This window comes from Salvelinus fontinalis, chromosome 28, assembly GCF_029448725.1.
Source record: "Salvelinus fontinalis isolate EN_2023a chromosome 28, ASM2944872v1, whole genome shotgun sequence".
In the NCBI taxonomy this organism is placed as follows: domain Eukaryota; kingdom Metazoa; phylum Chordata; class Actinopteri; order Salmoniformes; family Salmonidae; genus Salvelinus; species Salvelinus fontinalis.
The window spans coordinates 6,903,226-6,917,891 of NC_074692.1; the positions used below are offsets into that span (position 1 = coordinate 6,903,226).

Sequence of the window (14,666 nt, forward strand, 5' to 3'; positions counted from 1 at the left end):
AAATTGTTGCGTTTATATGTTTGTTCAGTACAAAAAGCAAAGAAACAAAACACTTGACGTCCATTTGACAAAAGCTGGATCCCTTCTAGCCATGACCTTCGTAAGTGCTTGTTGTGGTTAAGGGATGTGACGTCGATGGTAAATAGGATCACAGAAATTGTTGTCATTGATTTGCAGTTTAATTGCGCAAATATGCACTACTTGAAGTAGCTTTCTATATTTACAATACTTAAATTATATGTACGAAAAAGTATTTTGTATTTGGCACAAATTAGTAAAGCCTCGCTTCCCCCGGCCATAGCGTAACATGGTCACGTCCTTGCTTGAAAAAATATATTTTCGCGAGGATTTTTTTTTTTCAGCAAATATTGAACTTAAAAACGTGTCTTTATTTAAGAAATATATACATGTAATAATATGTATTCATAAATATAGTCATATTGGTCTTTATCCTCAAATAGTTTATCTCAAACACCCCTACCACAAGTCTCAACGTGACACTTCCTTGTTTTTCGAAAAGTTTTATTTGGTAGTAGTTGGCTATCTATGGCTAGCACAATTTGACATGGATCCTATTGGAATATGAGATGAGGTGCATTGATTAACATTTATTCAACTTTAAGGTTTAGCTTTTAGGTTGTCCATGGCTGTAAATATAGGCTAGATAAATTGAGAAGTTTAAACTAGTAGGGGAAGATGTTATCCGCGGGCAACGAAGATTTCAGGGTGAAGTTTCCACTACATTCCTTAGTCTGGGAAAATGATTACAGGAAATTGGAAAACGACTCAACAAAGGTAGCTATGTCAAAATATGGACAATGAGCTAGCTATAGGTACTTTTCTGTTTTGCCGCCTTTAGCTAACTACCGTAACTACAGATTTATCTGCTTCAAAATGTCTGAAGCTAGCTAGCACGTTACTAACTTGGCTACCTTGATAGCTAACGTTAGCTACTTGGCCTGACATGGATAACCATATACTTTGATTGGCGTAATTCCTAGGCTATGTATGCTCTGCCAGTTTAACCGTTCATGGAATGCCATGTTGCATTATTGATCATATTAACTACAGTACACATTTCATTCAGCATAGCTAGCCGCCTTGTTTACGTTACTACCTGGCTACTTTGTTCGACATCTGACAGACTGGCCACTGATTCTTGAAGAATATACACGCCTTAAGAGCTTAGAAACGGTATTTTCCTACTATAATAACCTAGCTGAGAATTGATGTGGAGTGGATAATTATCAGCAAATCATAACCCAAAGATATGGTTGCTTTACGCCATTCTAAATGTTTTTGTGGTCAGTTGTTGAGTATTTGTTATTAACAGGAAATGAGGGAGTTCTTTTAACCTGAGCCGCGGTGAACCGGTCTATGGCCCGTGGAGTGCAAAAGTGGTGAGGGAGGAGCGCCCTATACAAATGAACAGTAATCTGAGCTGCTCGGTCAATGCAGCATTTAGCCTCTTTTAGAATAGGAGAGTGAAATACACTCTCGTTTCTAACATGTAGGCTCAGCATTCCGGAACAGTCTCATTACAAGTCAGAATGTTGAACAAACTCCATTTCAACTTACTTCACCTGTTGTCTTCCGATTTTGCCACTGTCTGAGGTAATCTGATACAAATTACCCACAGGGAAGTGTTATCAATCAGACCTTCAGTATGCTGGTCTGTATATTGATTTGTATTTCCGGTTTTTATTTTCAATACTGACACAATTCGCACAAACACTTGCACAATATGGCCGAGCCAAACCGAACCACAGGGTGCATGATGTCCCGCACAATCAGCTGGCAAATTTTACTAACACTTCCAGATTGAGGAAACGTGCTTCGGATGATACGTTTGGTTACATTTGGCTATTGTTTACATATTGTGCAATGCGTCAGGAGATTGAAAATAAAAGCGGCAGAACCTACTGGTGCTGCAAAAAGTTGGGTAAACAACACTTTCCTGTGTATACCCCATCTCCACCTCCTAACTTCAAAAGCACCAACAGCATGTACAACCGGTAAAGTAAGTGTAAATATAATTGTATTCAACATTCTGGCTTGTAGATACTCGTTTGTAAGCAGATTTATTTCAGACTGAATATCCATGGGGAAATCTAATTCAATCACTTTTCACCCGGTGCAAACTCCTCCCACCTGGGTAACCCGGGCCAGATGATCGAATCTCCTCAGTGTAGCTATAACTTCCAGTGTGTATGATGTCGATCTCGAGAGATTCTCTTTAGGTAGCTAGGCTATTTGTTTTTGAAGGCATTGCAATGCTTGTTTGTTTATTTCTCTCAGAACGACGTCGAGGCTGTGGATCCCAGGGGAAGGACACCGCTCCACCTGGCTGTGTCGCTGGGCCACCTGGAGTCGGTGAGAGTGCTTCTGAGACATGGCGCTGAAGTTACCAAAGAGAATGCCAAGAATTGGACAGGTTAGGCCGGCTATCCTCCACGACATACTGCAATTCAGACCTCTGTGCTTTGCCTTCATTAGCCATATAAATAGTATGCCAAATTCATGATATTTATAATAAACATTTACGTTTTGATATTGTCTTTTTTATTTATGTAATGAATAAAATATAACGTATATCCAAATGTAAATGTTTATTAATACCATTACTTTGGCAAACTATTTATATGGCTATGGCTTCATCGGACGCGCCTTGGTATAGGTCTATTTGTTGGTTGTTAAATTGTGTGATCAAAGTCACTTCCACAAATTGACCTTGGGGGTTTCCGTAACAATTTCACACAATATGTACGCTTGAATCAATAGGTGTCTTTTCCAGTCGGAGTGGGACACTTTCTTTCTACTGCTTCACACAATACCTCTTGTTACTACACACACAGCTTACTAGTTGATGCTGGCCATAACAAATGTATACAAAAGTAAGAATTGTTATCACAGAAGATGTTATATGTTAAAAATATCTTGTTGTAAGCATGTGTTTGTGTGTAGTGCTGCAGGAGGCAGTCAGCACCGGCGACCCAGAGATGGTGCAGCTAGTGCTCCAGCGACGAGACTACCTCAAAGCCTCCACAGCTCTGGGAGGAGTGCCTGAGCTTCTGAGCAAGATCCGTGAGGTGTTCTCTCTCTCTGTTTGCTCCCCTCTCTGAAATGTTTTTCACTCATCACAAAAAACTAAGAACTGCAAACTCAAGCCTCTTTTCAATCCCCCCCAGTCCCCAGATTTCTACATGGAAATGAAATGGGAGTTCACAAGTTGGAGTAAGTTCTACTTGAAAATCCCCCTTTACAATTGGCCATGTGTGGATGTTTCCAACTTTGTAGTTTACATTGCTTTCCCATCCTTTCCCAGTCCCTCTCGTTTCCCGGGTTTGTCCCAGTGACGTGTGTCGGATCTGGAAGAGTGGGGCCAGCCTGCGTGTGGACGCCACTCTGCTAGGCTTCGAGAACATGACCTGGATCAGAGGTCGTCGGAGCTACATTTTCAGGGGAGATGGTGAGTCCCTTTTTCCCTGAGTGAGGCTTACACACAGCTGTGTCCTCCTGACCTCTGTTTTAGCAGGCCGTCTCATCTTTGATCTCGTCTTTTGCTCTGTTGGCTTATGTTTCATAGTGTGTGTTTGTGCCCATTGGCAGATGCCTGCACAGAGTTGATGGAGGTGAACCATGACGAACAGGTGGTGGACACGGAACGCTTTGACATCTCCAGGGAGATAGAAGACGTAACGCTGGACTCCATGCAACCTGCAGAACAGGAAGTGGCCAAGCGGCTGACCACGCCCGTTGTCAATACCTTTCTGGACACCAGGGACATTGCTTTTGAGAGGCAAGACCCAAACCGTACTTTATCTTGTTTCTCTATTGTGTAGTATAATGTGTCTGTTGAAGGATGTGTAAACTTGTATAGGGATTTATAGTAACATGACATTAAATTGTTCTTCACAGAAATAAATCTGGGTTTTGGGGTTGGAGGAGTGATAAAACGGAAGTTGTCAATGGGTTCGAGGCTAAGGTTTGTGCATTTATTAAAGCATTCTTGTGTTGATATTTAATTATTTTGTCGCTTGTCTATGTTTGCTGACCTTACGCAAGTCCCTTTCTTTAATTTGACAAGATCTACAGTAGATTGCCAGCTTTTTTTTAAATAGTTAGTTGTTTTCTTTTAGTACCAGTAAACGGAAGAATAGTATGCGGTATACTGCACGAGTTGTTTTTCTTTTCATTGCAGGTTTTCACTGTGAACAATGTAAGCGTGGTGATCCGGACGAGGACAGAGCATCTCACCGATGAGGAGAAGGCTAGAATAAAAAGTACACACTCTTTGATCCCTCGAGGAGGTGGTAGAGGGACATACCAGTTAGTCTGTATCTGAAATGGCACCCCGTTCCCTACGTAGTGCACTACTTCTGGCCTAAGAGACATGGTCCATATCTCAATGTTTAATAAGCAGAGTTTCAGTTGCAGTGTAACGCTAGGAGACTCTTGCACAGCTATAATAACCCAGAGAGACCTGTCTCGGTTTAGAAGGGGACTTGTTGGAGACCAGCGCTCTGTCAGACACAATAACACTTTGTGTGGATTGTCTTTTTTTTTGGCTTCTAGGTGAGAGGAATGTTCTGGAGTCTCTTCTGGGCACAGTGGAGCAGCAGATAAGTGCTCAAGGGGTAAGAGATCAGCAGACCTGAATTTGAGGTTATTGCGGGATTATCCCATCAAATTTCTGTAATACCTACATAGACAGAATCTTACTTGCCTATTTGGTTTATAATGGCTTCAATAAGAATGCTCTACTCTGGTCATATTGTGGATAGGACCTCACGCTGGAGTACGCGACAGCCAACAACCCCACCGCCATCACACCGGAGGAGTACTTTGACCCTGCGTTTGACCTTGAAGACCGAGACATTGGCCGGCCCATTGAACTTACCATCCGAACCCAGAAGTAAGAAAATTATGCTGCAAAACCCAAGAGAGAGCAAGACTTTCTGATCAGTATTCATGTCATCAGAAGTCTTGGTTGTTTTTATTTACATTTACATTTAAGTCATTTAGCAGACGCTCTTATAACAGGTTCCCTCTCAGTTCATATAAAGGTGTTAGTGTTGAGGTTTTAGCATAAGGGTGGTTGTATTGAGATGGGACTACTTTGCAGTGTGCATAATCTACAAATCGCCATATCTACAAATGACTACTCATGATGGGATCAAGATTAGCGATTCTGCGCTTCCTCAAACTGATCCCTCAAACACGATCAGAGTGTTTTCTGGTTCGTATTCATGAGGCACCAAACAGAAGAAAACGGGACTGAAACAGGAGGGACTACCGTAACTTGTCCAATAAGAAAATTCTTATTTTCATTTTCCGTTGCAAAATGTTTTGCTACGGTGTACAATAATGAATATCACCCTGATGTGTTCAGGTTCAAGGGTACATTGTGGATGAGCGAGGAACACCCCCTCTCCCTGGTGGAGCAGGTCACCCCCATCATCGATCTCATGGCCCGGACCAGCACCCACTTCGCCCGGCTGCGGGATTTTGTCACCCTCAAGTTCCCTCCAGGGTTCCCTGTAAAAATAGGTACAATCACGCCTCTGGAACAGCGTGACGAAATGAGTATGTTTGCACAAAATGCTAGTGCCAATCAGCTCATTCAAGCGCAACTGTATCAAGCGTCTCAGAGGAGGTTTGCTGATCAAGGATCAGTCCTGTCCATATAACCTTATTCCTTGTGAACTAAAAGGCAAATCAGCACTCCTACTCTGAGACGCTTCATACATACAGAGCCTGATTGATGGAAAAACTGCACATACACATACAAGGTATCACAATGAAAAGCCCAACATAGAGATGTTTGCTTATAGATAATGGGATCCGTGGAGTGACCCGTCTTTGTTTCCTCTCACACAGAGATTCCCCTATTCCATGTGCTCAACACCCGCATTTCATTTGGCAGTGTCAACAAATGCAGTACGGGCGAACCCTTGGAGACACCCCCCTCCGCTGCCACACCCGAGGAGGAGGTGGAGGAGGTGAGGGAGGAGGGCGGCTGCAGCGAAGCTGCAGGTAGGCAAAGCATGCCGCTGACCAGGGTGACTCCGGCATTCGTCCCCATGGGGTCTGAACAAAACAAATCACACATTGAGTCATTTCTCAAATGTATTTCTTCAGTTGCATTTAACAGATGAACAACCAATACTAATGTTTCTATCCATATCACTTTTGGTCGAAATGTCAATATTAACAGCCACCACTAGTAACATCATTCTGTATGACTGTTCCCTCCACCCAGTTCCCCCTCTATTCCAGGTGTGCCCGTCGGTGTTTGAGGTTCCCTCACACTACCGCCACCGAGGAGGGGGTGGCAGCCGCCACACGCCGGTGTCAAATCATGACGAGGAGCTACTGCAGTATGCCATCCACCAGAGTCTGCTGGAGTCCGGTGGTGGAGCCCTGGGACAGGTCCTAGATGCCACACACACACACACCCCTACTCATCTGTTTCACTCCCTATCTGGTCCTCTTGTGCTCACGGCCATCCGCCTTAGTGTTCGACCTGTGGGCGGTCTGTTCAGGAAGCTGCAATGTTGTAAAACTTCTAGATAGAATGTATTGCGTGGAAAAGATATTATTGTTTAACATAAGGAATAGGGAACTCTGTCCGTTACATTTATGCAAGTTTTATTTGCGACGTGCCGGGAGTTTCACCTTTCTAACTCCACCTTTTTGTTTTGTCCTCTAGGAAGTGACCTGGGAGGATGCCAATGGTGACCTCACAGACCCCATACTCAGTAGCCAGAGTGACGGGTACACCAAGTATTCATGCATATCATTATCTACACTTTTCACTTTTGTCCAAAGTGACTTCCAGTTAGCGCATACAGTATATTCAGTCTATATCCATATCCCTCTGTTGTTCCAGAAGCATCCCAGAGGGGGTGCTGGTGGACCTGGGAGACACCACGTCGAGTCAGGCGAGCTCGGGCACCTCGGCCTCCAGCCCCGACACTGACCTCCGCATGGCCATGGAGCTGTCGGCCCGGGCCCAGGCCGAGGAGGAGAGGAGGAGGAAGGAGGAAGAGGAGGAGCTGGAGAGGATATTGCAGCTCTCGCTCACAGAGAAGTAAAAAAAGGAAAATAGGAGGGAAAAAAATAATAATCAAGGCCATGCCTTGCCATAACTGCATTAACTTTTCGTTGATCAAGAAGCGGCCACCACCACACCCCCAATCCAGCCCCACCCCACCCTCCTCCTCCACTACAATCTGCCATGACACCGGAAAAACATCCATGTAACATATGTCAAACACAACCATCTGTATTTAATACTTTAATACCTATTTTTGTTTAAAAAAAAAAATTGAACAGATGTATTGCTAGATTTGTGTTTCTGTATAACACTTAGGCTCTGTCTTAAAAGTGTAGAAGCTGTCAAATCCTTGATTCCTCCCGTCCTTTTAAAACAGAGCCAAAGCCACTCCGCTCTCCCGAAGAGGTATCCAGGTATTCTTTGATATTATTTTGGGAAGGATTTCCATTGGAGTGTAAGGGTTCCAACAAGTGATTGTGTTTGTTGGGTGTTGTGAAGAGCAGGTTAAACTTGGGACCGGTAGCTGCTTTAGTTGTGGCTCTGGAAGGTTGTTGTTTTAGAGCCCTGGGTCATGTTCATTAGGCACCAACTGGAAGGGAGCAGAATGAAACCGGGAGGGGCTACCTGCACATATTCAGTTTCCTGTTGCAAAAAGTTTAAAACATGTTTTATTTTTTTATTAAGATGACCCTGGAAATGGCATTCCAGTCACACAGCCATTCGAAAAATTGAATATCTCAGGGTTCCATTGTTCTACAGTTCCTCTGAAACTAGTGAAAGTGCAGTATGTTAGTTTATTGTAGACACATCGAACATGGTTTTCTGGTCATCAATATGGACTTTTTTTTCAAACAATATGACTTGCTGGTGCTTCCAACCCTTTTTCTTCTCGTGCTGCAAGAATTCATGTTTTGGATTTGTGTTGTCATTGACGCAATTTTAAAATGAAAGTGAACTACATGATCATTCAAACAGGTTTTGACTTGCCCCAGAAACCAGGTTTTATTCAAAGGGCTTGTTATGTAAGCGGGTTTGATCTTGTTGGCCATGGGCACCATCAAGCATCAGAACCTCAACAAAGCAATAGCAGAAGCCGCTGTGCCTACCTGTGGATGACAAAGGAGCATACACACGGTTCAGTGGTGCTCGCAAACAAACAAGGTCGAAACATTGATTATCGTAGGCTATCCATTGTCTAACTCTTTTTCCTTTCTTAAAGGTCAAAGAATCTGTCCATTAGACTTCAAACTCAGCAGGGTTCTAAGTTCTCCTGTAAGTGTGTCTTTTTTTTATTTTTATCTTGAAACTACAGAGACCTGTGAACTGAGTGACGTGTGAGATCTGCTCCCATGTAGCATCATCATTTTGTACTGAAGGAAGCGATCCCCTCTAACGTTCCCAATCCCAAATGGATCTTACCTACAGTGCCTTCGGAAAGTATTCATACCCCTTGACTTTTTCCACATTTTTAGTTACAGCCTTATTCTAAAATTGATTAGTTTTTTCACTCATCAATCTACACACAATAACACATAATGACAAAGCAAAAACAGTTATTTATAAATAAAGTATTCGAACCCTTTACTCAGTACTTTGTTGAAGCACCTTTGGCAGCGATTACAGCCATGTGTCTTTTTGGGTATGACGCTACAAGCTTGACACACCTGTGTTTGGGAAGTTTCTCCCATTCTTCTCTGCAGATCCTCTCAAGATTTGTCAGGTTGGATGAGGAGCATTGTTGCACAGCTATTTTCAGGTCTCTCCAGAGATGTTTGATCGGGTTCTGGCTGGGCCACTCAAGGACATTCAGACTAGCCCCGAAGCTTCTCCTGTGTTGTCTTGGCTCTGTGCTTAGGGTCGTTGTCCTGTTGGAAGGTGAACCTTCGCCCCAGTCTGAAGTCCTGAGCACTCTGGAGCAGGTTTTCATCAAGGATTTCTCTGTGCTTTGTTTCGTTCATCTTCCCTCGATCCTGACTAGTCTCCCAGTCCCTGCTGCTGAAAAACATCCCCACAGCACCATGCTTCACCGTAGGTATGGTGCCACATTTCCTCCAGACGTGACGCTTGGCATTCAGGCCAAAGAGTTCAATCTTGGTTTCATCAGACCAGAGAATCTTGTTGCTCATGGTCTGAGAGTCTTTAGGTGCCATTTAGCAAACTGCAAGCAGACTGTCATGTGCCCTTTAATGAGGAGTGGCTTCCGTCTGGTCTCTCTACTATAACGGCCTGATTGGTGGAGTGCTGCATAGATGGTTCTCCCATCTCCACAGAGGAACTCTAGAGCTCTGTCAGAGTGGCCATCGAGTTCTTGGTTGCCTCCCTGACCAAGGCCCTTCTCCCCCGATTGCTCACCTTGGCCGGGCGGCCTGCTCTAGGGAGAGTCTTGGTGGTTCCAAAATTCTTCCATATAAGAATGATGGAGGCCACTGTGTTCTTGGGGACTTTCAATGCTGTAGACATTTTTTGGTTCCCTTCCCAGATCTGTGCCTCGGCACAATCCTGTCTCGCTCTGCGGACAAATTCTTCGACCTCATGGTTTGGTTTTTGCTCTGACATACACTGTCAACTGTGGGACCTTATATAGACGTGTGTGACTTTCCAAATAATGTCCAATCAATTGAATTTAACACAGGTGGACTCCAATCAAGTTGTAGAAACATCTCAAGGATGATCAATGGAAACAGGATGCACCTGAGCTCAATTTTGAGTCTCATACCAAAGGGTCTGAATACTTATGTAAATAAGGTATTTCTCATTTCTAAAAACCTGTTTGCTTTGTCATTATAGAGTATTGTGTGTAGATTGCTGAGGATTTTTTTGTATGTTATCCATTTTAGAATAAGGCTGTAACGTAATAAAATGTGGAAAAGTCAAGGGGTCTGAATAATTTCCAAAGGCACTGTATGCTCTTGTGCAGACCTGAGAAGATTTGATAGGTGTACGCGATATGGTAATACATTTAACTTGCCCTCTGATGGGCTAGGGGAATAAAAAAAATCGTATTGCCAATTACAGTATATCACAAAAGTGAGTACACCCCTCACATTTTTGTAAATATTTGAGTATATCTTTTCATGTGCCAACACTGAAGAAATTACACTTTGCTACAATGTAAAGTAGTGAGTGTACAGCTTGTATAACTGGAAATTTGCTGTCCCCTCAAAATAACTCAACACACAGCAATTAATGTCTAAACCGCTGGCAACAAAAGTGAGTACACCCCTAAGTGAAAATGTCCAAATTGGGCCCAAAGTGTCAATATTTTGTGTGGCCACCATTTTCCAGCACTGCCTTAACCCTCTTGGGCATGGAGTTCACCAGAGCTTCACAGGTTGCCACTGGAGTCCACTTCCACTCCTCCATGACGACATCCCGGAGCTGGTGGATGTTAGAGACCTTGCACTCCTCCACCTTCCGTTTGAGGATGCCCCACAGATGCTCAATAGGGTTTAGGTCTGGAGACATGCTTGGCCAGTCCATCACCTTTACCCTCTGCTTCTTTAGCAAGGCAGTGGTCGTCTTGGAGGTGTGTTTGGGGTCGTTATCATGTTGGAATACTGCCCTGCGGCCCAGCCTCCGAAGGGAGGGGATCATGCTCTGCTTCAGTATGTCACAGTACATGTTGGCATTCAACATGGGGAACTGTAGCTCCCTAGTGCCGGCAGCACTCATGCAGCCCCAGACCATGACACTCCCACCACCATGCTTGACTGTAGGCAAGACACACTTGTCTTTGTACTCCTCACCTGGTTGCCGCCACACACGCTTGACACCATCTGAACCAAATAAGTTTATCTTGGTCTCATCAGACCACGGTTCTAGTATTCCATGTCCTTAGTCTGCTTGTCTTCAGCAAACTGTTTGCTTGGTTTCTTGTGCATCATCTTTAGAAGAGGCTTCCTTCTGGGACGACAGCCATAGAGACCAATTTGATGCAGTGTATGGCGTATGGTCTGAGCACTGACAGGCTGACCCCCCACCCCTTCAACATTTACATACCGGTAGTCATTTAGCAGACGCTCTTATCCAGAGCGACTTACAGTAGAGTGCATACATTTTATTACATTTTTATTTATTTTTTACATTTCATTACATTTTTACATACTGAGACGAGGATATCCCTACCGGCCAAACCCTCCCTAACCCGGACGACGCTATGCCAATTGTGCGTCGCCCCATGGACCTCCCGGTTGCGACAGAGCCTGGGCGCGAACCCAGCCCAGCCTGGGCGCGAACCCAGAGACTCTGGTGGCGCAGCTAGCACTGCGATGCAGTGCCCTAGGTCACTGCGCCACCCGGGAGGTCGTTCAACCTCTGCAGCAATGCTGGCAGCACTCATACGTCTATTTCCCAAAGACAACCTCTGGATATGACGCTGAGCACGTGCACTCAACTTCTTTGATCGACCATGGCGAGGCCTGTTCTAAGTGGAACCTGTCCAGTTAAACCGCTGTATGGTCTTGGCCACCGTGCTGCAGCTCAGTTTCAGGGTCTTGGCAATCTGCTTATAGCCCAGGTCATCTTTATGTAGAGCAACAATTCTTTTTTTCAGATGCTCAGAGTTCTTTGCCATGAGGTGCCATGTTGAACTTCCAGTGACCAGTCAGTATGAGAGAGATGACACCAAATTTAACACACCTGCTCCCCATTCACACCTGAGACCTTGTAACACTAATGAGTCACATGACACCGGGGAGGGAAAATGGCTAATTGGGCCCAATTTGGACATTTTCACTTAGGGGTATACTCACTTTTGTTGCCAGCGGTTTAGACATTAATGGCTGTGTGTTGAGTTATTTTGAGGGGACAGCAAATTTACACTGTTATACAAGCTGTACACTCACTACTTTACATTGTAGCAAAGTGTAATTTCTTCAGTGTTGTCACATGAAAAGATATACTCAAATATTTACAAAAATGTGAGGGGTGTACTCACTTTTGTGATATACTGTATATCTCCACAAGTGCATAGTAGGGTCTTGATTCCATTTGGGCTTGGGCCACAGACATAATTTGGTTGGGAGGATCAGTGTTCTACTGCTACTTAGGCCAGACCTACTAAAGACAGCAGAGAACATTTGAAATGTCTCATCTTTAAAGCTGTGATCAAGGGGCTTAAAAAAATGTTTCCCGTCCAGTGGTGTTGCTGGACATAAAATGAATTAACCAATGTAGTTAATTACACTGATAACCAACAGCACTTTGGGCATGTTACTGATGCGTCTTTTTGTGTGTTTTCTGGGGGCTTGAGCTCAAAACGGCTAATGATCAAGTTGCCAAACAGCAGAACATTCTCTAAAGTACCAGAGTTCACTTTGATTAGATTTCTGGGGAACAGTCTTCGTACTGCTTTATTTGCTAGCAGGTAAGCTTATTTTTTTTAACAGAATTCAAGAAAGCATTTGTTAACTGATGTTGGTTTCAAATTGTTTTCTTTCTTAAATAAATGCACTTTATTTCAATTTGGGTGGACTATGGCTTATTCTTTTACAAGTAGCTGTTTCCTAGCCTGCTTCTTGCTAAGAATAACAGCAGATGGCGCAAACCCATTCCTTTTTCTGATCATAAAAACACACTCGTTTTTCAGACACATCTGCCCTGATCATTGACTGGTGAATGACCCCTGAATTGCTGTACATTTTCAGATTTCACCGTTTTACAGAACTGGATTAATTGGTCACAGCAATGCCCTTTGTATTGTTTCATCAATAATCCTTGGTATATATGGTTAGATTATCACATAGATCTATGAATGGGTGGTATGTTTTGTTTGGCTAAATATAGTCACCGCCTTCATTCAAATCCTGACATCTGCTCTGTGCGTACCACACTGACCAATTAGAGCATCTGAACTGTTTACCGTAATCCAATTGGATGCTATAAAAAATATTATGGTGGATATACACGGGCACCATATTGTGTAAGAGGAATCAACTCTGAAAATGGAATCGAAAATTCTATTAGCCCTCTCCATGAACTGAGAGCGATTATTCATAATCAGATACCTGTCATCTTTCCAAATTTCACATTTAAAAAACAAAATTAGACACAAAATGAGCAACAGGGAAATGGTTTTGGTGTCTTCAACTATTTCTATTCTTTATTGATTTTATTACAATTTGACATTTTAGTCGAGGGATCTGGTTTGAGGTAGATTTTCATTTTAGATGCTTGTAGTAATGCTGTCACCTTGTGTATTATTGACCTTTTCTAATCTTGACAGCATGTGAGGGAGTACCAATTGTGAATCTCTTTGAAAGCGACAGCTACATCATGGTGTCATATGTTTTAAGCACCATGCAACCAGTCTCACTTCGATGTCCCCTGTAACACTTAAAAAGGGAAAAACAGGCAACAACAAAATATATAGGCATTTGAACACTAAGAAGGTGATTACACACTGATGTAGCTTCCAAATGGTGAAAAAGTACTGTGGATAATTGCACTATTTACCTTTTTGGCAGCTATGAGAAGTCCCTTTTTTTTCAATTATCCATTTAAGTGTATTTTCTAGCCAACTGCTACCTGATAAATGTGTGCGTGCTAACTTGTCTAACAATGAGAAGCGGTCCCATTTTGTAAGATACCTTAATGCTCTGTCACAGCTTGGTGTTTGGGGTTCTTTCACATGCATTAATTCTTTAACTCTCAAGCCACCAGATGGCCCATCTCTAATATGCTTCTCTACTATTCCAAATTATATTTTTTTCTCCCAATTGGGAAATTTGTTGTGCAGTCGGGGTTCAACACTAAAAAACATTCAAAACAGTGACAACCGTACAATCGATATAAACACAACATGAAACAATGAGATGGATAAAAAGGAGTAATCATTGTGCAGAAGTGCAGCAATAGATGGACATTTCATGTGCAGATTCAGAAAGTTAATGGCCTGCGGGATAAAAGAGTTATTGTATATGTTGCTATTGAGTTTGGGAAGTCTTTGATGACCTGAGGGGAGAAGCGCAAAATGGTCAAGGAGGGGGTAACCAGGACAGTCTGATACCGTTAGTTCTCTTCACCACTTGCTTTCTGAACGTCACTGAGCTGCGCTTGTTGCCTTCTGATGACCTTGCTGGCCACCTTAACCATCCTGTACAACCTATTTCTGTTGCAAACATTAAGATTGCCAAACCAAGCCACCTTTGAGAACATCAATACGGATTCAATAAAACTCCTGTAAAACAGTGTCATCATTGTCTTGCTGACAAAAGAGTTCATCTTTCTCAGATGGTATGTGTTCTCCTCAAACGTCAACTTGTTGGCCAGCACTGTTCCCAGGTACTGACCAGCTCAATGTCATGTCCCATGACCACAGTGGGTGTGGGGTTCAGTGGCAGCCTTCTAAAGTCAATATCTTTAGTTTGGGAGACATTCAGTTGGAGGAAGCCGTTCTCACACCATGACACAAAGTCATCTACCACAGGCCCATGCTCAGACTCTCCATCCTGTAGTAGACCGATGATGACAGTCATCAGCAAACTTGATGTGCCTGTTTTCATATTCACTACGACAGTCATTAGTGTAAAGTATGTACAGGAGAGGAGAGAAGACACAACCTTACCAACCGGTGGAGGAGCAGAGCTGCTTTGACATGACGCCTTTT

The 14,666-nt window shown here is 43.3% G+C and overlaps 1 protein-coding gene across 1 annotated transcript; it reads left to right on the forward strand.

The window, feature by feature from the left end:
- Nucleotides 1–135: 135 nt before the first annotated feature.
- LOC129826021 (ankyrin repeat domain-containing protein 13A-like) lies at nucleotides 136–12,522 on the forward strand. Its single transcript, XM_055886279.1, has 15 exons — nucleotides 136–795; nucleotides 2,299–2,434; nucleotides 2,965–3,089; nucleotides 3,189–3,234; nucleotides 3,326–3,469; nucleotides 3,610–3,799; nucleotides 3,919–3,985; nucleotides 4,202–4,283; nucleotides 4,576–4,637; nucleotides 4,785–4,915; nucleotides 5,393–5,550; nucleotides 5,881–6,036; nucleotides 6,263–6,432; nucleotides 6,713–6,777; nucleotides 6,893–12,522. The coding sequence occupies exons 1-15, from the start codon at nucleotides 697–699 to the stop codon at nucleotides 7,095–7,097; spliced, it is 1,836 nt and encodes a 611-aa protein (XP_055742254.1). The 5' UTR covers nucleotides 136–696; the 3' UTR covers nucleotides 7,098–12,522.
- Nucleotides 12,523–14,666: the final 2,144 nt, after the last annotated feature.

Excerpts from the sequence above, each read along its gene's own strand:
- LOC129826021 (XM_055886279.1), top strand. The coding sequence starts at position 697 with ATGTTATCCGCGGGCAACGAAGATTTCAGGGTGAAGTTTCCACTACAT. Across the intron at positions 4,916-5,392 it reads CTTACCATCCGAACCCAGAA|GTTCAAGGGTACATTGTGGA; the intron begins GTAAGAAAATTA and ends TGATGTGTTCAG. Across the intron at positions 5,551-5,880 it reads AGGGTTCCCTGTAAAAATAG|AGATTCCCCTATTCCATGTG; the intron begins GTACAATCACGC and ends CCTCTCACACAG.